Below are 25,785 nucleotides of genomic sequence, written 5' to 3'. Positions count from 1 at the left end.
GTGGGACTGAAGCCAGTAGGACAATCTTACCACAATTGTAAAATATACTTGTGTAGAAACAGTCTATCACTAAGGCAATATACCAAAACGCTGTTTTTTAAATAGCAAAGTATCAAAAACGTATCAATATTATGCTTTTACTTACTTCTGGCTTGTGACCATATTCATTATGACACTACTAAACACTAATGCATTTGAGAAGTAGGATTATTTGGTAGAAACATGTTTAATACAGCACAGCTTGAACTCAGTGGGAAGAAAGTATACATAAAAACCCATCTAATGGGTTTTCCATCAAAACTCAAGCGTCAATACAGTTTTTGGTGGAATATTCAGACACATGTTGGGGTAAATGAAAGGAAATGCTTTTTTTAAATTACATTTTTGAGCTGGAGCTCAGCTTGTGCCAAAAAGAAAAACTAATAGAAAATAAACAAAGCTGTTGTGGTGAAAGGAGGATTGCAAACGCATTACTTGGAACCAAAGTCAAGTAAATGTGGGTAATCGGGTCTCACAGGGTCCGCAGTACTTACCCTGTGAAATTAAAATAAAGTATGTATTTAGTATTACTCTTTTTTACTTTTTATGTGCTCTGTTATTTTTTAGCATTAACATTTTAGATTAGAAAACGCAAAGTTTAGCTGCTTCAGTTCAAGAGAATGCCAGATGTTTAATACATGCACTATTAATCCTGAATGCTACAGAAGGCTATAACAAAACCATGGCTCTTCCTTTGCATCATTTGTTCTGTTGTTGGCTGCTGTGGCATCTCGAAAATTACTCTGACATTTTCCATGGAAGAGTGGATGAACAGTTGGGTGGCCTGATTTTGTAGCATCTGGCGTTTAGTCACAATAAACTTGCACATATTTTGACCTACTTTTAAATATTAGAATAACTATGTCCAAAGAAGTACAGTAAAGTCAGTTATAATACAATATAGCAGGATGAACATGCCGTTGTGGGAGCATGCTGAATGAGTGATGAACCAGAAAACAGGAACATTATTTGAACTTTTTTATGTTAAACTTCAGCTGACTATGAAGAGGCGTTTGCTTCCAACTGAATATTTCATCTCATAGTCTTTGCAGTGGAAGAAAACTCATCTTAATTAGCAGGGATTTTAATTGGTCTTGCTAAATTACCTCTTTTCTCAACCAGGCGTTCCCTCTCCACACACCACTGCACGTTTGGAAGCAATGACGAGGTTGGCTTCTAATCAGCGTTGCTTACACAATAATTGTAAGGCGGCATGCTTATTTCTTTGTGTTAATTTCTTTAATTAAGTCTAAACACAGCAGATGCACTTGTCAGTAAATTGGTATTTGAAAGACAAGGGTCTGTTTCACTTTATTGACTTCCCGGGGTTTTTTTTTCTGCACAAACTATGCAGATGCACAGCGTGGACTCCTTTGAGATGAACGCTTTCATGTATTAGCTAATCCCTAAAATGCTTTTTATACACAGTGGAAACTGTTCATAGTGGTCACGTTACAGTGATCAGTCGCTTACATGGATCCAAAACCTTGTGACAGAATTATTCCTACAGTTTAAATGATCAAGTGGTCCCTTTTACAATGTTTGTATATGTATTTTCATACCAACATATGGAGAAAGAAATGTAAAACAACGGTTCTTATGATTATTTATTTATTTGAACTCCACTCACATGATACTTTGCCTCGTCCGTCTGCTTCCAGCTGGCGACCTGACACTGGTACTGCTACAGTTTTATTATGCATATGACGATATGATATACTTCTCATAATAAAAAATATAGTCTCCTGTCTTCTCAAAAGCTTATGAAAAACTGCCCATTTCAATTTAAAAAAAAAAAATAATCATCTGCTTATAGTGATAAATTTGACCCTGACAGATGGGATCACTGTGATGGGTTTCCACTGTGATTTAAAAAGACTCAATAATCTGCTTGAGATATGGACTGATATGTTTGAAACCCTCTTTAGTGATGTGTTGTTCCAGCTTTAGTTGCCTTGTCGCATTCTGTAGACGTTACACCACTGCAGACTGAAAGGATCGCATGCATCTTAAACATGACATTGCATTACTGAACACTTTCTTCCAGGGCTTACAATAATGAAAGTGACATGTCAGGATATTTAGTGCACTTCATTTTGAGTTTTATTGGACTGGATATCAGCAGTTGTATTTCATTTAAAACCCACAGCAGAATTGGATTAGTACATCTGGCTGCTCAGTGTGACAGGTGTTCCTCTGTGCTTTCAGCTGTTTTTTCCGTTTGCTCTCTCTCTAGTTTGCTAAAGGTGTTCTTGAAATCATTCATCCGAGAAAAATATTCAATCTGTTAAGTTAATCAATATTTGTTGCTTAAGTAATGAGCCTAAAAACAGCAGAATTAATTTTTAGATTTATTCACGAGTAATTTCAAGCCTTCTTCTGTTTTAAATTTGTAACTGATTCATATCTGCTCGACGTTTTTTCAGGAGCCTTTGTTGAAGCAAAGGAGCTATTCTTCATTTACAGGATGAAATACCTCAACTGCCTTTAAAAAGAGCCAAGATTTCAAACTGTTACCTACATTTGAACCCTGTGAAGCTCCGTTCATTAGTCATGAACATCATTGAACAGATGACGTCTGAATCTCGAGGTGGATATTTGCATGCACCGTGCCCACACACGCAGATTGAAATACATTATGATTAAATAAACTGTCTGTGAGATTGCATAACAGGTTTTTCATCTTTCATTAAGGTCACACAGCTGTAGATTCAATTTTCTTGAAAAAGACGGCGGGAGAGGCCGAGTTGACTGTATGAAATGAGAATGGGAGTGTTCACAATAAGCTCATTAGGAGGCTGTCTGTACCACTGACATGAACAAAACAGCTGAGTAAAGTGGACATTTTGCTGTAATCTATTTCTTGCTAGGGGAGCAGAGGCGACTCAGGGCACACTGCAAAATCACTCCATTTTATCAAGTAATGTGCTTACTATTGAGGCCTGAAAGCCCTGTTTTCTTCAAAGATAACCAAATGTTGGGGAGGTTATTCAGGGCGTCCTGGGTTTTTGAAGTAAACGTATCATTTTATTTTATGTTTGGTTGTTGGCATTTGAAACACTTATAAGGGAACAGTCCTGGTTAAAATGGTGGAGACGAAGCTATTTTATCTCTAGACCAGAGCACCATTCAAACACAAGGCACTTCAAAGTGCTTTACAGGGGCATACAAATGTATACTATAAGTATTTAATGTACTATAAGTTGTTCAGAAAACATTTTAAACTGCATTTAAAAATTGGCCAATAAGAAGTGAAATATTAGAAGAGAAATTGGATGTTAAGCAGCAATGAACAAAAAGCAAAAGCAAGCAAATAAATACAGTCACAGTTATGGATGTAAGTTATGGAAAGCCCTGCTTTAAGCAGACCTCAGGTATTCAGGAAGCTTGTTCTACAGGAGAGCAACTCAAAGCTGCTTCACCTCATTTGGTTTTTGAGGAACACTCAGTAAACCTGTCCCAGAGGACCTGAGGGGGTCTGGATGCTCCGTGACATGCAAGGAAATCAGAGATGTATTTAGGCCTGAGACCACTATTGCTCGCATTATAGAAGCTAATGCAGCGATTCAAGGACTGGTGCAATGTGTAAACTTTCTTAGTGCTCGTGAGGATTCTAGCGGCAAATTTATTAAGACATCATTTGCGTAGCTGCTTCAGATACACACGTTTTTTTCTTCTTCTGTATCCTGTATCCTGTACAAGCACCTTTTAATGAGTCAGAATTGATTAAAAAAATGTTGATTTAGATTTTGAATGTCAACTTTTGGAGTTATGCTTCAAAGCTCACAACTATTTGGTTCAGTCGTAAAATTGTGTTTTATCGATGAGCTTCATGTTGCGTCACTGTTTACTGAAGGGAACGAGGCACAGGTGGAATCAATCAGGGCGGGGCTTGCAATCACACAGGAGGCCGGCACACAGGGAGGGATGTGTCTGAAACCAGAGACGTGAGTGACAGAAAACACAACAGAAACAGACAGTGACAACAAAAACTACCCAGAAGGTCTGGGCGTTACACATTTTGACTGCATATGAGCAAACTCACCAATGACCTATTTAACTGAGGAAAGAGCTGCTGCGCGCCCTCGTGTTTGTAACCAGCAGAGTTTGCATGTTGTGAGGTCCATCTTACTGACAGAATAATGTGCCCTTTAAATATGAGGAAAATAGACCTAATTTTTTATTGGTCTGTGGCGCAATCGCTTTCAGTTGCCTCAAGGTAGTAATGTGGCAAAAAAAAGACAAACTTCATTGGTTGGAAACTAGCAATAAGAGTTGTTCTGCGCTTAGTGACGGATCATAAGTACTGAACGTTTAGTTTTTTTGTTCTTGTTCTTATAAATGTGCATAAAAGATATCTAAGATATTTCCATTTGCTGAAATGGTGCAGCCATAAAAACATAGTTAGAAACCCAGGTTTCAATATTTCAGGCAGTGCAAACTTCACATTTTAAGTTATTAGTGGGGAGAATTACCTTGGTGACCAGCGACTCTCCCAGTGTATGGGCCTAAAGCAAATTACTGCACTACAATAAACTCAATCTATCACAGAATAATATTCTCCTCTGATTGTCAGTTGATGCTTCATCGCCGCTCTGGAAGCACTTCACTCACTGTGCAGTTGAATGAAGCCATAAGCATAACAACCTGAACCTGATGCCAGAATCAAGACAATGAGCATCTTATTAGGTGTTCAAATAAAACTTCCACTTCCACCTCCAGCAGCAGTGATATTAATGTCAGCTGAGCATCTATTTCACCGCCAAGCTCTCGCTTCAAACCCATATTTTCAAGACAAAAAAATGGCACCATGTAAATATGAATAAATGTGTAGATGCCATGTTTGCTCCTGGAAGGAATTACTTTCTCATTTAAAAGATAATAAAGTAGGAAGGGTAATGAAATAGGCAGTTGAAGGGCAAACACTGCACGCATGGCAACGTGCAGTCGTTATGGGAGCACTGGAGGAAGACGGCGGGAGGAAGAGGGGAAGTGAAAGTCTTTCCTTTCTCCTGCTGTTCTGTTAGGAGCTTCCAATCACAAATCACCGTGCCACATGTCTGCAGACAAATGGAGTCAAGCTCGGGAAGAGTGCGGCAATGTTTCAAGGGAGAATAGTAACAGTTTGACAGCTGCCTGAGCCCAGCAGGGGTGTGGTGGAGGGTATAGCTGATGTAGTTTTTCTTACAGTAAGTGTGTGTCTTGCCTACTATTTAATAGACGGCATTGAAGAGTTTCTGTGTGTGTGTGTGTGTGTGTGTGTTGGTGTGTGGGTGTGTGTGTTAGTGTGTGTTGGTGTGTGGGTGTGTGCTGTGTCATTGGAGCCTCTCCAGTCCCTCCAGCAGTGTGTGACGGTTGCAGCTGTGAGGGGAAGCTCAGCTCGCTCATCCTGCATCAGCAGCAGAGAAGGGACTGAGAGCTGGAGGGTGTGTGTGTGTGTGTGTGTGTGTGTGTGTGTGTGTGTGTGTGTGTGTGTGTGTGTTTTCCCCTGTCCCTTCTAACTGGTGGCTGTTGAGGGGCTGTGGGACAGCAGGACAGAGCAGCAGGGAGGCAGTGGTCCAACCTCCACTAACCCCCATCAGGCACACAGCCAGGACACAAGTACACACACAAACACACATGCACACGTGCGCACACACAGAAATGCACAAGTACAGTTAGTTGCCTGACTATATTTACCAGCAGGCCTCCTGTACACTGATACTCTGAGGCATTGTTGGCTTGGGAAGTTAAATCAGTGCTCACCACATTCAGTGAATCCGAGCCGCTAAGTTTTGGGCGTCCGCATCAGCGCTTGCCAGTTCTTTTGGACAAAGCATAATGGGCTTTATCACTTCTGTTAAGTGTTTGTAATTGTGGGTGTAAAAGCATTTCCAAATTGTTGTTGGCTTAAGCTTACTGACAGAAGGATGTTTTCGCAAATCCAGTTTGAAATTAGTTCCATTTCAGTATGCATATAGTATTTATTTAATTCTTACATTTTCCTGAGGAAAGTCCCAAAGAAGAAAAGTAAAAGTGTTGGTTGATTTAGTCTATACTACTGCTGTGTGTGTATGCATTGAACACCATTAGTGATATGAAGTTAAATAAGTTGTTAAAAGAGAAAATGTTAACACAAATCATTGATGCTCCATTTTTGAGATTCTCCTAAACTTCTGTACTGAAAGAATAACTAAAACTATTTTACTTCACTTAATCAAAGTCAAACTTTGCAGAGAGACTTTTAACACAGTGTGTTATGTTATAATAGGATACACAGCTTTCATGTGTCATTTGAAAGGGCATAATAATCCTGGAGTTTCTTTTTTTCTGTGTTCTATCATCAACCAATAAACCAGTAACACCGAGACTACTATATACACCTCTTAACTATTCTCACAAGTGTTGTCTGTGTGATTGAGAAGTTCTGGATGTATGCAAACCATTCAGAGTTTTTGAGAAAACAGGTTTGGGGCTGAACGAGAATAAGAACCAAAAGTGAATTTCTTTTGCAGGAATATATATATTTTTTTACTTTCTTAAGCCTCCACAAATCCATCAAATGAAATAATTTAAAAATGAAAAAAATACACCCTTGAATTCCTCACATCTCATGCGAGCTACCTGCGATCAGCAAAAGCAAACAGATATCGCTTTGAATGAACGAGTCCGAAGCCAAAAAGGTTGGGAACCAATAATCTCGATCAGTAATATTCAGTGTCCTCAGATTCTGCTCTAAACTTGACAAAATACCATTTTCATACTATTAACCCTTGACAAGATAAACCTTTTTGTTGTTGAAAAAATAATGTTTTCATATCGGTCACTTAAATGCTGGACTCCAGTATATTAAAGGAAGGTCTTTCTTGTAAACGAGATGATGTGTAAAGAGAATTCCTTCCAGAAAGTTTCATGAATAAATAACTTGGGACATACAGACTCATCCAGACCAAGGTCTAAATACAGCTCTTTGGGGTTTATTTAGTCAGCGATGCTTTGACCTAAATTATATTGTCGGCCAACATGCTCACAAAGGCAATGCTGATATGTTGATGTGTAAGGCGTCATTTTATGTTTAACATTTGATAATTTGCATTACATATAAAGAGCAACAGAAGCAAACTATGTCATTACTTTTGCAGGTATTTGATCATAAACCAAAGTATTGGACATATTGTGGCCTCATGGTGGCGCGAGTCACAAAGAATCACAAAAAAATAATTAGAATAAGTTTATATAGTTTAAATGAAGAGGGGAATGATTATTCTTGCCTAATTTGCATAATTCATGCATCCATCTAGTAGTCACACAACTTCTGGCGCTAGAGGAGAAGTCAGGGGATCAATGAGTCGTCCTCTGGGCACCATGATTGCCTGTACAAAATTCGACTCTGTCTGATAGTTTTTAGGATATTCCAGTCTGGATCAATGTGGTGTAGCAACAGACTGACTGCCCATCATTGCTGTCCCTACAGCCATGCTGCTGGCGCAGCTAAATGTTCAAGCAAAGAAAAGTGACAAAAAACTTCAGCAACGTCATCAAACTTCATCTGCTTGACTCTGTTAACATAACCTTTCCTGCCATGCTGTTATTTCTTTACATACCGTAAATATGTTCTTGTTGACCTGTCCCTTTGCTGCTGTGCTTTTGGACCCTGTGCTACCTCTTATCAATTGTATGTACCGTGCTAACGTCCTTTAGAAACAAGAACCATTAGTGCTGGTTTTTCTGTGCACTCTTCAGAGAGTGTGCGTGGGTCGAAGGACATCAGGCAGATGGCCTTTTCTTCCCCTCGGTCATGAGGAGTGGGGGCCCACGTAGGTGTGAGCAAGAATGTACAAGCACAGAGAAGTCTTTGACAAAGAGAGACGTTTTTGCTTATTAGGTCACCCATCTTTCCCCATGTCTGTGTCTGCCCTCCCTCTCTCTGCCTCGGTTTGTTTCTTATATATTTCTGCATGGCCAACGTATCTCTTCATTCTCCACCAAGCCAATCAACAGACAAGGTAAATACATGTCAACACTCAATTAACCGTAGTGGCAGGTTCAACAGCGTGAGTCTGAGACTGGAATGTCAATGCCGTACTGTTAAGGTAGGCTCTGCACATTGTGAGAGCGCTGCATTTCTCTGCAGAGCTCCAGTAATGAGTGTAACTCCGAGCCATCTTTTTGCTTCTCAGGGAAATCTCAGCTCCGGTCTCGATTCCTTCAGATTAATATCAACGTGTAGACATGGTGTGGCGGCACAGAGGCTTTGATCCTCTGATGCTTTATCTGCACATTGAACTGTCTTTTCTTCTTTGCTCTGAAATCCAGCAAAGCTCTGCGTGCTATCTTTTATCATCTTCAGCTCCTTTGATTTGAAATTCGAATATTGTCCGGAAAGTGTCCTTCCAGGTTGCCTTGGCTCGAGAGACGAAGAGGCAGATTTTCTGTCTGCGCTGTTCACAAAATTGAGCAATTTTGAAAAGTGTTCAGCTATGATTTCTGAAAGAAACAGTAAAGAGCACATGGAGGTAAGAGTTGAAGCCGTAGCAGCAAGATGAATATTGTCTGTGTCACTTTGTGGCATGTTAGTGAAATCTCTGCTGGTTTTTCAGCGTCTTTTGAAAACACGCAGCACATACGCCTGACTGAGCGACGCCATATTCGATCAAGGCCGTAAATAATGCATGTTTAAAGCGCGAGTCATGTTTTTGAAGTTTAAAGCTGGAGACAGACCCACCTTGCACTTTGGGCTGATACATGGCTGCGTGATGCTAATGTGTGCCTCGCAGATGGAGACAATAGAGACATTTGCATGACAGGATTTTTGTCGACATCATTTCTCTCCTGTGATGGCTTTTAACGTGTCTTGCAGAATACATTTAGAACACATTGTTTTAAAATATTAAGCACGTTTGTGAATGCATTCTGCTCGATAGAATGATGTATGAATTTGTCTTCACGTGAAACCCTGGTAGCTATCTGTGAAAAAGGAGAGGAGATTTGAGGTCGCAGACAGCGCTGTCTGTCACTCGCTTACCTCTTCACTCCAGAAACAAACCTCTCTCAGAGCTATCTCTCAGCTGCAGGGAATCCTCTTGGTGTGTGTCAGTGATGTGGTTGATGGTTGTCATTGTGTAACTCCATTTCACATTTGAAAGAGTCAGCTTTCCAAGGCAAACAAACAATAATGCTGCCTTTCTGTTTCCTAGAAATTGTTTCATGTGGCGCCTCTGCTGCCTCATTTCCATGTTTTACCACAAACACAGCCGTGAAGTGAATCAACTCTGAACACATGAAGGCGTTTTAAGTAAATATTTCAGCTCAAGTGAGGTCACGTGACCTCTGATTACCAGCGAAGAGAGAGAGAGACAGTGAGCACAGGACGTAGTGGGAGAGATGTGCTGATTCATACAAGACTCACCTACAGCGGTCTGAGGAAGAAAGGGAAGGGAAGGAAGCAGAGAGATAATTGGAGACATCATTGGGAACGAGATGGTGATGATTCACGGGGAATTGGGGAGGGGAGGGATTCAGCCAATCTGGGTTGAGGTGGTCTGAAGAACAAACTACAAGGGTAGAGAAAAGAGAGGAGGAAAAAAGAAGGATGAAGATAAAGAAAGGAGATGACTCCACTGAAAGCAAGTCTTTCCCTCCCGGTCACTGGGGAGGCGTTCACTCAAATGTTGACACGGCAACAAAAGTTCTTTCTTCTTGCTTCATTTCGGCTCAATTTGTTTTCGACAAACCACCTGAGCTCGAGAGAGAAGCGCTTAAAGGGAAACAGTGAGTTGGTTAACCCTTTAGTGATCCCATTCAAAAAACAGCCACGGGAGATCTAATAACAACAAAGAAAGAAAGTGAATGATAAAAATACATGATATAAAACAAAGGGGAAAAAATACATTGGAGATGCTCGCGCCATTTGAATAGATTAATTGACTAATCGTTGTAACTTGAATCAACATGAAACAATGTTAAATACGTTTAGATAAAAATAAAAAAAATAACTATTGGCGATATGCAGACCGTGTATGTGTGTGTGTGTGTGTGTGTGTGTGTGTGTGTGCAAGCATGCGTGTGAGTCACCTTAGATGGATGGCTGACTGCTGTAAAGGTTGGAGGTTGAGTCCTTCAGCAGGAAAGAATTGGATTGACCAGTTTAAAAAAACAATGTGATAAGAGCCTACTGACGAAGCACAAGGGAAGCTTCTGGTTATACTGTGTGTGTGTGTGTGTGTGTGTGTGTGTGTGTGTGTGTGTGTGTGTGTGTGTGTGTTTGAGAGATAAGGTGTTACCTGAGGCCCAGCTGCTGCTGAGGTAAAGGTTGTAAAATGGACGAAAAAGACAAGAAACCTCTGACAGCCCAGTGACCAAATACAAGATTTATCATGACCTGTGAACCGGGGAAAAGCTTCTTCTGCCACTTATTATGGGATGTGTACGTGTGTGTACGTGTGTGTACGTGTGTGTGTGTGTGTGAGGGGAAGGGAGGGGAGGGGGGGTGCTGTCTTCTTGATAGGTTTTTTCCCCACAGCTCCATCAAGGGGATTGCACCTCTTCAAGTCTAGCCTCACATGCCCCCTCACTCTAAAAGTCTGTGAAAAAAGAGGCTTTTTGTCAGTGTTTGTTTCCTTGAGTTTAATGGAATGGAATAATGGGTTGAAACTGCTGGAGTCTCATGATTCAGGTTTTCTATCTTGCACATAGAACACAGTTATTCGACTTTGATTTGTTGACTTATTGTGTTTGTGTTTCTGTGTGTGTGGAACTTCTTCAAATATTTGAGCACCTGCATCGCACTTTCTTTAACAAGGTGGGTGTGTTACCTCGAGATGGACCATAGAGGTATCGCTCTGCTGCTTCACTGTTAAGCAGCTTTTGCTCAGAAATGTAGGTTTTGTCCTGCACAGTCTTTTCATTTTCTTGTCACGTATGAGGCGGATATTTCCTGTTAAGGATTCATGTGTCCCAAGGTTTACCCTTTTATTGATCAGGTCTTAACTTACAGTAAATTTGCTGCTCGCCTCCCAAAACGGAGAGTTTAAGGCAATGGGGATTTTTACTTGTTAAAAATGTATTTCAGGGAAACCACTGAATATGTGTTGGTTTAAGAGTGGTTTGGTATGTGTTCTAATGTAAAAATGAGAAATGCTATAAAGTACATTTTGTCTATAGAAACATGAGTCAGTCCCATTTAAAATTGTTGTTCTCTGCTCACTTACTCTGAGTGGGTGTTTCGACCGCAAACATCTGATAGACAACCAGGTGGAAGGCTAACCACACATTGCACAACAGTTTATAATAAGAGATAGGAATTTACTGCTCTGGAAAGTTGCCGATGTAGAAATCGATCTATATTTTGGCTTAACGATTGCAATGGAAATGGTAGAAATGCTTTATTCATGTTGCAAAGTAATCTACCGGGAACATGTGCTTGAATGTATTTGATAGACCAGTGCAGTGTCTTGACGGATGATGTTGCGTTGAGGCCAAAGTCAAACATTTTACAGAATTATGTGAATTCTAGTTGAACAATCCGTTGTTTTGTCTTCCACAACGTTTAGTTTGATAAACCTCTGAGGTTCCCAACTTTGACTTTATATATCCAAACAAAACATTAATATTCAGCAGGCTCAATCCCAAACGGGGGAAAATAAGTTGTCTGTCACTGACCTGGGTGTCCCTGCTGTTTCTTGTCCTTAGCTGCGGGGCGGCCCTCGTGGCCGGGATGCCACTGTGTGCCGTGCCAGTCCACAGTGGACGGTGAGGGCCAGGAGGAGGGGACCGAGTGCAGGAGCCTGAGAGGTGGCGGCCCGCACCAAACAGGAGAAATGAACCTCTGCTGGAACGAGATCAAACGCAAGTCCCACAACATCCGGTAAGAGGACTTTTATAGCGTGTTTTATTGTAACGATCTGGAGGGACGGATGGACACTTTGACACCTTTTGTATCCGAGAGAGACAAGTGGCTGCATAAGAAAACTGCAGTGGAGGTCGTCCGTTCTGCGGCAACAATAGCTGCAAATCGCCGATTGTGTTTCTAACAAGACGTTGGCGTTCTCAAAATACAGGAAAATTCATTTCTTTTAGGATTTAGTTAAGACACAGATTATTTTCCCAAGGAAACATCTGATCAGTTTCAGCTTTAATCCATTTGTTCGTTAGCCAGTAACGAGGCATCATAGTCTTTTTCTAAACACTGCGGTCAACTGAATAATGCCGAACATGTCTGTGGAAGCATCCTTTCTTCCTAAGTGACCAAATGTGGAAACAAATCTTGCTTAATAACCCGGTTGCTGTGAATTAGCCACACACCCAGTTATATAGAGATATATAATGGAAATAATAAAAGCCTTTTCCTCAGTGTGTCTGACGGCTTTTGGCTGAAACAAAGTTATACAGACTCTTAATTGCTGCATAATTAATACTTTTCTACCTTAAAATGAAGTGAGAACTGTACTTTTAATTGCTGTTGCAGTTGTGTTTACTTGTTTGAATCTGTGGGGAGACATTGTGCTAATGTGTGTTCAGGCCACACAGGGACATGGAGCCTAATGAGGTCTAACATCTCTATACTGTCGCTTTTGTTGTTTATTTTTCCATTTCCCTCCAATGAGTCTTGTCGCCATTCACAGTCAGCTTTAAGGCAATTAAAAACGTATTGTCTGAGCCGTCACACAATTATGCATATTTCAGCGTTCCTTCCTGTCAGCTTAATTATTGATATACTATGGGTTAATGCTGCCATTGCACAAGTTACACTTGGAGTTTGCTGGTGCAAAACAATTAGAGGGCATTGTTCTTTGATGATTAATTGGAAACTTGCCGCATCATTTCTGTTTCTTCTATTTAACTGGCATCCTGTTTAGACAATTGGCCCCTTAATTGCTTACTTGACCCTGGTGTATCTAGGAGGAGGGAGGGGGAGGTTAGCTGTGAAATTGGTTAAGACAGTTTCCCCTGCAGCCGCGTGTAATGAGATCACTATGGATGGCCTGCAGTGGATGTTTATATCAGAGCTGCACTCTGACTTCATCAGGCTGAGAGAGAAAGGGATGGAGGGGAAGAGAGAGCAGACAGCTGGTATTAAATCATCACAGAGGAGAGATGGGATGCAGAGGAACGGGCGAAGCAGAGGCAAGGAGGAACGTACGAACGAATGAGAAAGAGCTTCACTGAAAAGCTGTCTAACCTTGAGGGTGAGAGCTGTCCAAAGGAAACGTCTGACTGCGTTTATTGGCAGCGGCTGGACAAGTGCAGACGACTGACTGTATAATGGCCTGTCTGGCTTTGATTGACAGGTGGTTGAGGCTCCGGTCTAAGTCATGGCTCCTTCCTTCTCTCGTTAAACTGTTGTAGGCCTACATTACACATTGTAGTATGCTGCACCTTGATTTAAATTAAACGTTCTCTTTGGTACTCTTAAGCGACTCGGCAAGACGCTGTCTGAGGCTGCACTCAATGCTAATATCTGCACGCTAACATGCTCACAACGACAATGTTAGCATGCTAATAATTGCAAAGTAGTACTCCAGACAGCAGCGACAACTGATGCTTTCAGACGTTTCTCAAACTTGTGGCCACTTTTCACTCATGTTGAACTTTAACAAAAATCTGACTCTTAAGGTTTTACTTTATTGAAACTAAAATGCCTACAAAATGTGCATTATGAAATAGTTTACAGCGATAGCCCATTAAAACAACAAGTTAACTCAAATATTGGCCTATAAACAAATGAATAATCTAATAGACTGTAGCCTGTGCCATTTTACAAAATAAAAGACTTGGCTTTATTGAGACTGTCTCATGATCTACTCCACTGCGTTTCATTACTCGAGCAGCGCCGTCGCTAATAATACAACATGTAGATGCTTCATTCAATAAAGTATGTTTACTATTCCTAATTTCATGGTCTATTTGTGACTTTTGGGGAAATGTACAGTGTATTAAAAGAACAACAAAATGATGCATTCAAATATCGATTTGGACGTTGATTACCACGGCGACAGTTGAAGCTTGGCAGCGTGCGGGTCTCACGATGCCCTCCCCGCGGTCCCGGTGCTCACACGGCTAAACAATAATCCCCGCTCCAAAATTTGACACTGATGTGAAAGCAGCCATTTCTAAAAAAAAAACAGACAAATTAAGATAAGGAGTTAATAGCGCACAAAATGCATTCTCTAAATGTTTACAGATGGCAGAGCGCCACAGAGACTTTATCAGTGTGGCGCAGCGTCGCTCAGCTAATTGGACTCAGCGCTGATAACAGAAGGTTAGGGACTTGATCACTTTTTTGGCAACTTGTATGGAAAGTAGGCAAAATCATTACACTGTGAGCCGACAAACACTCACCAGCTGCATAGCATGTGTTATTGACTGCAAAACAGTGCTTTGATGCCACGGGTAAAAAGCTGTAGACATGCTGTTCTCATTGCTGTGTGTTTTGTGCTATATCAAGTTGTGGTTTAATGTCTTTCGCAGGATTGAGATAATGGCCCCAAAGAAGTGAACCGCAACATTGTTTTGCGCTGTCTTTCATAATCACCGCTGACTGATTATGAATATATAAAAAGCCATCTATTCCTGAAAGCTTATTGCTGAAGCCATTCAGCCATCTGTAACTATTGTGTATGGAAATACAGTATGAGAGTGGGCGGTTTCAGGGAATTTCAGCTATTTACTCACAGGAGAAAAGTTTGTCTGGCTTTGTAATTCACTCAATGGACAATCATCTAATTATCTAATTTTACTTTCCTCCATTTGTGTTCGTTTGCCTGGAGTGTACACAGCTTCAACACATCTCAAAAGAGAAAATGAAGCACATGGCTACTCCCTCCAGTCAAGCTAAGCTAACCAGCTGCTGGCTGCAGCTTCTTATTCACACCACAGAGTGGTATTGATCTCCTCATCTCTGCAGGAACCAAACACACATTTTTCCCAAAACATGGCGGGCTATTCCTTTTAAAGTCAGCTCAAAGGGATGCACTGATCAGTGTGTATTTGTAACTCGTCTCTTGCTCAGCATATGTTAGTGCTAGCGATGTGATCAAACACTGTTTCCACAGAGACCAGCCATGCTTTGCAATCTATGGCAGTCCATCACACAACAGGTTGATGCTGAATCATCACAAAGCTCCTCTCGTGTAGTAGTAGCAGCAGAAAAATGCCTCGTCGGTTAAAGGTATGCCTTCTTCAAATATATTTCCCATGTAACGTTGGTTGATGACAGTGTCATGGGTAACAATATAACGCATTGTGAAGATGGGGAACTGAAGAGCCCCCAGTTTTGCACTGCAGGGAAGGCCCACCGACGTTGGTGTGGGTGTCATGGTGGCATGTTATGAATTTGTTTGCCGCATGGCTCGGATAACTGCAGCGAGCCAACCGCCCACACTCAGCGTCTGTCTGAGGGCAAGGGGAGACCTCTGAGTCTGTTTTTGTCTCAGTCTGTTTGTGTCATTACAACAATGTTCCTGTTTCAATTCACAAGTGGAGATATCTGTTGATATATCTTATTCTCATACAGACTCATTCAGTCTCCGCTTCTCTTCTGGTCTGTTGCTTTTTTCTTTTCTTGTACTTATTTATCCTCCAGCTATATCCTTTTCCTTCTTTCATGGCTAGCGCCCCCCACAGGCAGCCCAGGCTCAGTGCAATGCCCTCTGGTGGTTCTGTGCTCTACTTTGCCTACATCTATCTCAGGCAAGTTACAGTTTAATGCCTGAAGGACTTATTGAGCTCCAATTACATGTTAACGATAATATTATTGTTCAAGGTCAAGGGTGAAAACCTGATGCTGCGTTGGGGGTTTTGTGATGGGAGGTGTGTGTGTGTGTGTGTGTGTGTGTGTGTGTGTGTGTGTGTGTGTGTGTGTGTGTGTGTGTGTGTGTGTGTGTGTGTGTGTGTGGGTCATCAATCAATTAGAAGGATTTTGCTTTCACTGCTGTCTGAGAATTGTTTTGGGATTCAGTAGTTTATTTCAGGGTATAAAAAACAAGATTATTTTTCACAGGATGCCATGCACATATTTGCTCAGACCCAAGGCATTACTGATTGATTTAGTTTGAGCTTCTACGCCAAATATTTTCAATGTCACCTACATTTCAGGGTTTTGAGTTAACCTGAGGTTCCATTTGGGGACATTTTTAATAACCCGGTTATTCAAAGTTACTGTAAGAAACTTTTAACTGGTTGTGAAACCGTCTCATTTTAATACTCTATATGACCTCCACAAGTAAACACAGGATAGAATATAGATTATTTCTATAAAGTTATTCTTAATGCGTGTCATTGGTACCTCCGGTACGGATTCTTAGGGAAATCGGAGGAAATTATTCAGGTTCACCAGAAATTCCTTCAGCTCTGACTCCCACGGGGTCCACTGTCAAGGTCTTAGGTTTTTGTTGTTATTTCCTGTCTTAAGTTCCCCGTCTCTTGTGTCCTCTGTTCCCTTCACTTCCTGCCCTTGTTCACTTTTCTGCCCTGTCCCTAATTGAATCCTCCTGTCTAATCACCTGCACCTTCCCAGTGTATTTAAACCCTCCTGTGTCTGTTCATCTGTTTCCATACCTGTTTTGTTTCCTGTGGTATCCCCGTATTTTTTTGGACAATACATTAAGTTCACTCAGCGAGTGGGCATTTGGGTCCCATTCTTTGTTGCTTTCTCCAACCTGACAGATGGTGAAGTCATCTCCAGAGAAATTTACCAAGCTACAGCAACATCAAAGCTTTTACAAGAAATGTCTTACACTGAACCAACTTTATTCTAAATGCTATGAATGTAAAAAAATATATTTATCTATGTACGATGTATATACCAAGTATGATGATTAATATAATATACATTGTAATGTATGTTTTATAATCAATCATCAATGCACACATACTTATTGCATTCATGGGCAGCTTACTACCATATAAATATATCATAGCTTAGCTTCCCACAAAGCACAGTCTCTTTTCCTTGAGAGGCTTATTTATGTTATGTATGTCACACTCTGTAAAATAGATCAGGGAATAAAAACATGGATAAAGAAGAAACTGCAGTGGCAAAACTTATCAGACAGACGGCTGCAAACTTTGATACACTTTAATGATAAAACAAACCAATGGAGAATCAGGAATTGTTTGTGTGTGTGTGTGTGTGTGTGTGTGTGTGTGTGTGTGTGTGTGTGTGTGTGTGTGTGTGTGTTTGTGTGTGTGTGTGTGTTTTAAACGAGTGAAGCTGGGACGGAGACTGTGTCTTCATACATCATCAACAGATCACAGGTGGGCATGCAGAGATTAGAGACAATGTTGGGCTTTTTTGGACTGCTGCAAAGTCTGTTTGACTAGCAGCAAGATAATCAGGTTCTGTGCACACACTGTACGCAACATGCTGGATGGTTTATATGGAGCAAATCCAACCCCCAAAGGAGGGGAAGCGTCATGTTGTTGGAGCTGCAAAGAACAACGGCAGCTGAAGGACTGGAGCAGGCTTTTTACATTAGCGCCGTTTACCTGAAGCGGTGACCACTAAAACCGGCATGGAGGTTAAAGGAGGACAATCAGTTAAAAGCTCTGCTCGATCAATGTGTTTATACAACAATGTCTGCATCTTTAAAATGTATAGGCACACCTGCACCAACACGCAGACGGGTGACTAAGTATAACTATACATAGAAACAGCAATTGCCTTTCTCTGATCTGGTATTCTTGTGCTACTGTTTTGCAAACAGGGTTCACAAAAACAAAACACAATTTGAATTAAAAATTAGAAAAACATTATCGTCACCTGCGTCCCAAGCTTTCATTTACCCAGAACTCCTGCTGCTGCTGAAATGTAAGTGATTTCACTTGTTCAGAAAGAAATGATTGTGATGACTGGAAGCAAATATGGCCCCACTGCTTCGTGGGTTAATGAGTTCACATTCATTTGTATACTTTGTATTGATGTCAAAGGCTAATTAGCAACACGTTGGATCTTCTGCTCTCCTGCAGTCCCTGAATGCATCACACGCGACAGACACAGTACCCCTACAGTGCAGGACATAAAAAAGTGAAGCAGAACGAGTGAGACACCCAGGAAAGGTTGGCAGACATGTACATGATGCTCGCAGTTTACAGTTATCAGGCTACATTATACAACTAGAACATGCATTCCCTGTAGGAAATGCTGAAAGCTAAAAGTTGAAATATTTGAACAAAATAGCTGAGAATACAGAAAAGTGAAACTACTTGCTGAAAATATGACTTTTTTTTATTTCAATAGCATGAAGCTACACAGGATTACCAGAGAAACAAACCTTCAGCAAGATACACACAACTTTGCCATTTATGTCCAGCAAAAAATAAAAGAAAATTGACTTACTTATGGCTGAAATAAGAATCATCCGGCCGATCTTGGACTCTATAGCTTCATCTGTCCCCGCAGCGCATGTCTACAGTGTCGGCCGAGTTGAACTAAAATACTTCAAAAAAATACTTAACTTCACTCAATCAAAGCAAACGTCGCACAGCTACTTCTGACACAGCTATGTTTTCGCCATTAACTTGCTGGCGTAAAAAAGGTTTTAAGAGACGAACAAGACCTGACGGCTTTGTCTGTCACGCTTCTTGTTCATCATCTTTTGTAATTTTCTCGTGTCTCTCGCACTTCCTCTGCGACCTGCTGGGCCGACGCTTCAGCTGCATCATGGGCTCTTTGAGTGTGTGTGTGTCGTTGAACACGCGCACGCTTCTACACACCTCTCTTCCTGCATTGGCATTTGACAGAGCAATTTAAATGGACAAGATTATTTGGTCCTCGTCAATACATTAATCACTGAAACCAGAAACACACTCATGTCATGTGTCTGCTCACTGTACACACTGCAGGAAGCGCTACGTACTGTACAGAAGCAATCAAGAGTGTGGAGGAGCTCATGATTCACTGAGGGTGTTTTTAAATGTGAGTTAATTCTAGCAGTGAGTCACGTTGATACAGAGGAGGACAACTTGTTCTTATTAAGGAGATTTCTTCTCTGTTCTTAAACCTACGCTTGTCAAAATTTTATTTATTGACATTATTTTAATTAGACTGCAAATAAAAGTGTGAGATAACTATAAAGTTTTAAGCAGAGTTATTTTCAGTCCATCCAGTTCAATGATTCTACACTTCAGGGTATTGATATGTGCATGGGATTTTTTTAAATTTTATATTTCAAACGTATTTTCTAATCTTGTGTTGTCATTTCAATCAAAATGCTTAAAGCTAACAGTTGAAATATTTGAAGAAAAAAAATAGCTGAATATACAGAAAAGGAAAACTACCTGCTGAAAAGTGTTGAAGCCCAAAAGCATTGAACTGAACTGCAGTTAATCCTTGTAGTTGAAATGTATAACTGGAAAAGTAGGAAGCAAAACTGCATCATCTAAATAATGCAAGAGATGAATTAAAATCTAGGAAAAGCTGGAAACTAAACAACTATACTATATATTTTTAAAATAACTTTTTTTGGAATACTATGACTTTTCAATACTTTTTTGACATGCTAAACATCAGGAAAGCAAGGTTCCCTTGAATATATTAAAGTTATATCTATCAAAACTTCATCAAAAATGAATGAGGAAATAATACGGTTAGTTCATTGACAAGCAGTTCACTTCTGGCTGCCTCTTCTCGTTATTCCTCGAGTAGTATTTTAAAACTGATTCAACAACATGAAAACATCACCATATCTGTCCCAACATTGTAGATGTAAACCTTGTAGTACTTTGTAATTGGTTGCATACCTCTGTACCAAAGCTTATTTCAGATATTGGTATCAATGTGCATGTTGGTAGTTAAATCAACAACTGCATGCAGTGCAGAAATGATAAACTAGATTAGAGATATATTAGAAACACGTCTCCACCACATAGTTTGTCCAGCAGGGACTGTAAAGTCTCACCTAGTACGTATCTTTGAAATCCATCTGAAAGAAGTGTATGTTCTTGGTATTAACAATCCAGTCGGGCTACAATCTGAAACATTTGGTAAATTGATTCTCGAATGCTCTAAACATTTCCCTCACCATAACAAAATTATTTAGTTGCCAAACATTACGAGAAATATAATTATTTGAACAAAACAGTTCTGTTAGCGTATCCAATCGGATGTCTTTTTGTTTTAAAAGTGTTGTAGTATCATTTTAAGACACATGGTCTTTGTGCGGTGTCATCTGCCCCGCAGGGTTCCTATGCACACACTGTGGTGACACAATGCAACACAACACAAAGCCTGGTTCTATTTATTCTCTCCATCATGAAACCTGAACCTAATTGTAACAAACTAGCTGACAACATGACACACTACACATGTCTATCCTAATCTACTTTGATTAAAGTCTTTCACAGTGTGGCATCCCTAGAGATCAAAATCTAATAATAAAACACATACATATACACACCTTTCAACTAAATGCAGTGCTGCTGTGTCAACGTGGCTATCACACACCCTCAAACGTTTTTTCCAGCTCTTGCAATGTCTCTGTAATTGCGAGACAAAGAGCGGGGGAAGACAGGAGATAGGAACGGGGCTGTGCTCAAAGCTTCTCTGGGCCCCGAGGCAACAAAACTCGCTGGCTCCTCGCTCCTAAAACAGCAGAAGCACCGCTCCTATCTCTGCTCCTATTAATTAATCATTGAACCGAACACTAAGCCGCTCTCTGTAATCTCGCTGACTGATTGGGGAGTTGTATTTCTGTTTGACCGTGTTATTTATTTTGGATGTTAACTGTCAAGAAATGTGGAGATACAACAGTTATTAGCATGCAATATGGAGTTTCCCAACTCTGAAAACACTGAGTACTGAATATAGCTCAAGATTTTCTAAACAGCAAGATCCTTAATACTCACTTATGATTCTTATCCACAGCTACCGACGGTGTTGAGCTGATAGCAGTTCAGTGTCGCTCTCAAGGACGCACGGATTGATTGATTTTGGTTTTCACGTTCATAATATATGTTGGTCTCTCTCATGTTGGGCTGCATATTTGATCAGTTCTGAGTCCTTTGAAGCTAATCCAGGAAATGGAAAACAAGTCGACAATGTTTATTATGACAACACTGTTATTTTCCCAGTTAAGACATGTGTTCCCGGGTGAGATCGGCTGTTCTTCAACCTTGAAACTGTTGTCTGTGTTGCCGACAGATGACTGTGTGTTGAGTCACACAGCATCTCATTAGTCCATTTGTACTGACCTTCCTTGACAAATTGACATTAGTGAGCCCCTGACCTGCATCTTAAAGGATAAGTCTGGTAATCGTTATTTTATTCCCAATAAGTCCAAAGAAAAAAGACCAAAAATGAACTGATCCCGCTTAGGATTTGTTTGATATTGTTGTGCAGAAACAGTTAAAAACACACTAATACGCCACACCTTTCCACTGGAAAGTTTCTATCATTACATTGCATATGGACACTTGTTAATATTGAATCAATCCCACATCCACGACGCTGCTGCTGTTAGAACTTACTAGCGGGTTCGCAGCTGAATAGACGGAACAAAGGCATTTTATTTTTACAAGACAGTGTCTGCATACGTTTAAGTCATGAGTGTGTGGTTTTATAAAGTAGTCTGTAAAAAATCATTGCTTAACCTTGGACAAATGCTTTTTTATTATTTATATCTTAATATGCTCATAGTGATGAAACCACAGATAATATTCTTCCGACCCTGCAGTTCCTCTCTGCTCTCCAGCTGCATCTTTCATCTCATTGTTTTGGGTTTCTGACCTCCGACATTACTGTTTTTGATAACTTTCATTGCCCACATTACCGTTTTCTTTATTGCTCATCATATTTACCTCAGGAAATAATTGAGATCAATAAAGAACTATAAGAGAGGCCAACTTCTAATGACAGTTACTGTTGATTGGTGTCTGTTTGGATTTTGAAATGGGCAACAGTTTGCCAACACATTCCCCAAATCAACTTAAGAAAATGATAATTTGTCTCCGGCCTAAAGTGTCTCAAGAAAATCAATTAATGCTTGTTTAATGTCTAACTCAAATTACTCTTCACAAAGCACACACACCGACCTGTTTCCACTTTAGCACACACTTAAAATATCTGACATCTCCTACTCCAACGCAGCAGAACTTGGCCCATAAATGGCACTTAAATTATTATCATGATCTTTCCACTGGAGATGAAATAGCGTCATTCAGCTTCCTCTACTGGCAAACCTTTAGCTGACCTCCCCACGGCTTAGCAGGGCGAGAGTTGTTCTTGGCAGCACCTGCCATGTGACGATGTTTCGATTACAGCGCGTGTACAGCGCTATTCGTCTCACTCTCTGTGTGTGAGATGGAAGCAGTGGTGGGTAAGTGTATTGTGTGCAGTGTTTGTGTTTGAGTGTGTAAACCGTGGGGTTTGAAGGGCTTTGAAACTTCTCTGCTAAATTGCCAGGGTCATCCTTTGATGGATGGCCTCACTTAGACGTATCTGAGGGTCGGGCTTGCTTTGATTTGAGTCAGAAACCTTTCATGCGTTGTGTGTGATGTATTTACACGCGTGTAATCACGCTTGTTATGGACTGAGAGCCGGTTTCTGCAGGGGCCACAGAAAACCAGGCCCCCCCCTGCAGATTCACAGCAAGCTGAGCTGGAAGGGCAACACGAGGCTTGGGGCCAGCGCGGGCTGCTTCACACGGGTTTCCCCGTGCCCATCAACTCTGAAAAGTCCACTTACAGGCTTGATTTCACCTTTCTATCTTTCCTCCTTAAAGCTTTTCCTGCAACCGGCCCCCTGATGGGATGCCTAATCCATCATGTCTGAGAGCTCATCTGTGCCCAATTTCAGTTCCAATTGCCTTTCATTTGTTAATGTCACATTGCTGATAGTCGCATGCTGAAGCTGTGAGTGTATTCTCGGGATTATGTTAACCTTATGTTTCGCAAAATTGTGATTATTGTGTCATTTGACGACATTCAGACATTTTTTTAATCATAAAGTGACTTCACTTACGCTTTCATCTTAATATCAGTCCAATTACATTTTTCAGATGTTCCCCCTCATTTATAGTTGTGAGCGACTCTTTTTTTTTTGACTCTTCCTCTCGTTCCCACTTGTCCTTTCTGATATGACAGAGCTGGCAAATTGTGACGTGCACAAACAGTTTTATTTGAGTGCCGGCTTCTGGTGTGTAATTGAAACACTGAGACACTTTCACACCGCTTTCCCCTCACCCCTCTGGTGCTAGCTGTGCCACTGATGAGTAGTATAGTTGCCTCAGCCATCTCTCATGCTGCTGGCAGGTGGCAAGCAGATAGATTCTCTGTTATTTTTTCCAGATTTACTTTTACAAATCTGCAGCAAACACAAACTTCTCACCACCTTGTATGTGCCACGAGACACTTTATGCTTGTTTTGCTGTGACGTTGTGATTCAATACTGTTGCGGAAAGATTACTGTATTGTGTCCCGTATATTGCGATACAGAATGTAGGCCTCGCAGACAGAGAGTGACACAGGGAGAGAGAGACGGCCTCTTCCCTACAGTCCTCCTCAGTGTCTACTATGATATCCCTGCAAAAGTAAACGGTAATACACACTGAACCAGTCCCTGCTGAGTTTAAACTGTTCCGCTTAGTACATCAGCGAGATATCCAAAATGCTCCCACACTGGACGATTTAAGTCTTTTTTTGGCAGATATAAGAGATTTGTTTTCACGGGGCTACAATGCAGGATTCAAGATTCAGGACACCATAGATAGTTTATACTATTCTGACAGTAATGTTATGTGTTCGCGGTTACGGCAAGATCGGTTCATCCTGGCATCCCGAGTTGTGACCAAATGGATCTGCAGTATTCGGTTGGGGTGTTGGAGAACATTTGCTGAGCTAACTGTGTGTGTGTGTGTTTGTGTATGTGTGTGTGTGTGTGTTTGTTTGTGCGTGTATGTTACAGGGTGCGGCTGGAGGCCTTTTCCGACAACAGCGGGAAGCTGCAGCTCTCTCTGCAGGAGATCATAGAATGGCTGACAGCCAAGGACGAAGAGTTGTCGGAGCAGCTGCCCATCGGAGGCGACGTGGGGGCCGTCCAGCACCAGAGGGAGTTCCACCAGGTGATGTGGATTATGATACCTTTTTAGTGTAAATATTACATCTCCAGTACAAACGCTGACGGGATTGAGTCTATATTCTGCCTGAGGATAAATCAATGTCCACGTCATGGGTGTTTACAATCACACAAAAACACTGAAGCACTCAATAAAATTAAGTCAGCGTTGTTGGTGGCAGAGGGGACAAGACATCATGCATCAGTACAGCGTGCCTTTTAAAGCCCTATATTTGCATCTATGTGGGAGCAGTGTGAAGAATATATTGAGGGTGTCCCTTGGGTCATGCACTAAGATCTGTGCCATGTGAAGGCTCTGTGATGGAGACGTCAGAGGCTGGGGGTTGGAAGCAGTGTTTGTGGAGGCTGCTGAGTGGGTGAATGTGCTGTTGCTGGAGACAGTTTACATGTTAAAGTGACAGGAGGAGCAGTGGGGTATTATGGGCTATATGGCTTTTCAGAGATGTTTGCAGGTAAAACAAACATTGGTTGAAGCAGAATTTACTGTCCAGCCTGAATCAATACTCGACTGCTTTCTGCAGGTTTCAGCTCGCTGTTATTATTGCTGGAGGTGGGGCTCTGAGCACCGCAGTGTGTGCTGGGAGTTTAGTGCAAATTCATCTCTTTTGGGAAGACGTGGTTTGTTGAATGCTTAAATAAACACAATTTAACATATACAATAAATGAATGCGTTTAACTACAGTTGTAACTGCTTATATTATCAAGTCTGTTAGGGTCAAATTGGTGACTATAAGCTGATGATTATTACAACTAAAAGTTTGTTCTTTTTCTTTATTGCTCACATCAGATTACCATCTAATGCATATTTATAACATGAATAAAACATGTGCCTAATAAAATGGACAGCTTTGCTATTTACTGCATTTTGTTGGTTGTTTCAAAATGCAGCCCCTTGAGGAGGGCGGCTTCAACTACAGGTGCTTTTATTTTCTGACTCCATCACGAGCATGCCTGTTTCTCCTTGTTTGAGTAACTTCACTAGAAAGCCTAAGGAACATTAAGCTTCGCTGCATTATGTTGGCTCGGTTTTGGCAGTTTGTCATGCATAAGCTTCAAGGAGGCTTTGTTTTTCATTGAGAGAAAATTACTCTCTTTTTCCATTCATGATTTCATTGTGCACACAGCTCCAGCCTCGGGCAGCCAGGAATGACTTTGCACTCAGTCGACTTGACTGAACTAGGCCGGCGACTCGATTCATCTGTAGATTATTGCTTATTCAAACATCATTTGCTTTACAAAACATAAAACATGGTTGAAGAATGATAGAAGTCCAAAAGAAAATTTACTATAATATAAGACACATGTTTGAGCAAGCTGCAGTCATCAAATGTTTGGCATGTTTATTTGAAATTTTACATAAAACAATAAATCGATCATCATTATAATACTCGTCTATAAATTGACTAACCGGTGCAGCTCAAGATTGAACAAGGCAGTAGATTATTAGAAGTCATGTGAGCTGCTTCAGTCATCTCTTTATGTTGGCAATCAGTCAACGATGATATGTGTGCTGAATAAAGGCTACAAAGCTGTTCTGTTGTGGCTTCTGAGAAAGAGGACCCAAATGCTGATGCAGCGTGCAAAGTCAATTCATTTCTCCAAAATAAAACAAGACGGGTTTCCAAAAGGCTTAATAAAAAATCAGGCAGAGGAACAAGCAGGACGCAGGCATACGCACAGCACAAACTTAAACAAAT

At 40.9% G+C, this 25,785-nt stretch overlaps 1 protein-coding gene across 1 annotated transcript in view; it reads left to right on the top strand.

Annotated features, from left to right (window-relative positions):
• The first annotated feature begins 3,861 nt into the window (after positions 1-3,861).
• The window catches only part of drp2 (dystrophin related protein 2), a 68,992-nt gene continuing 47,068 nt past the window's right edge, over positions 3,862-25,785 (top strand). The window contains exons 1-3 of the mRNA XM_068591276.1: positions 3,862-3,986; positions 11,710-11,884; positions 23,918-24,074. Coding sequence (XP_068447377.1) covers positions 11,838-11,884; positions 23,918-24,074 — 204 coding nt within the window. The 5' untranslated portion in view covers positions 3,862-3,986; positions 11,710-11,837. The remainder of the gene's footprint in view (positions 3,987-11,709; positions 11,885-23,917; positions 24,075-25,785) is intronic.

This window comes from Clinocottus analis, unplaced genomic scaffold (genome assembly GCF_023055335.1).
Source record: "Clinocottus analis isolate CAN_PGR_092001 unplaced genomic scaffold, fCliAna1.0.p SCAF_10, whole genome shotgun sequence".
NCBI classification, from domain to species: Eukaryota; Metazoa; Chordata; class Actinopteri; order Perciformes; family Cottidae; genus Clinocottus; species Clinocottus analis.
Note: the sequence above shows the minus strand (reverse complement) of the source record. Positions and strands in the feature narration are given on the sequence as shown.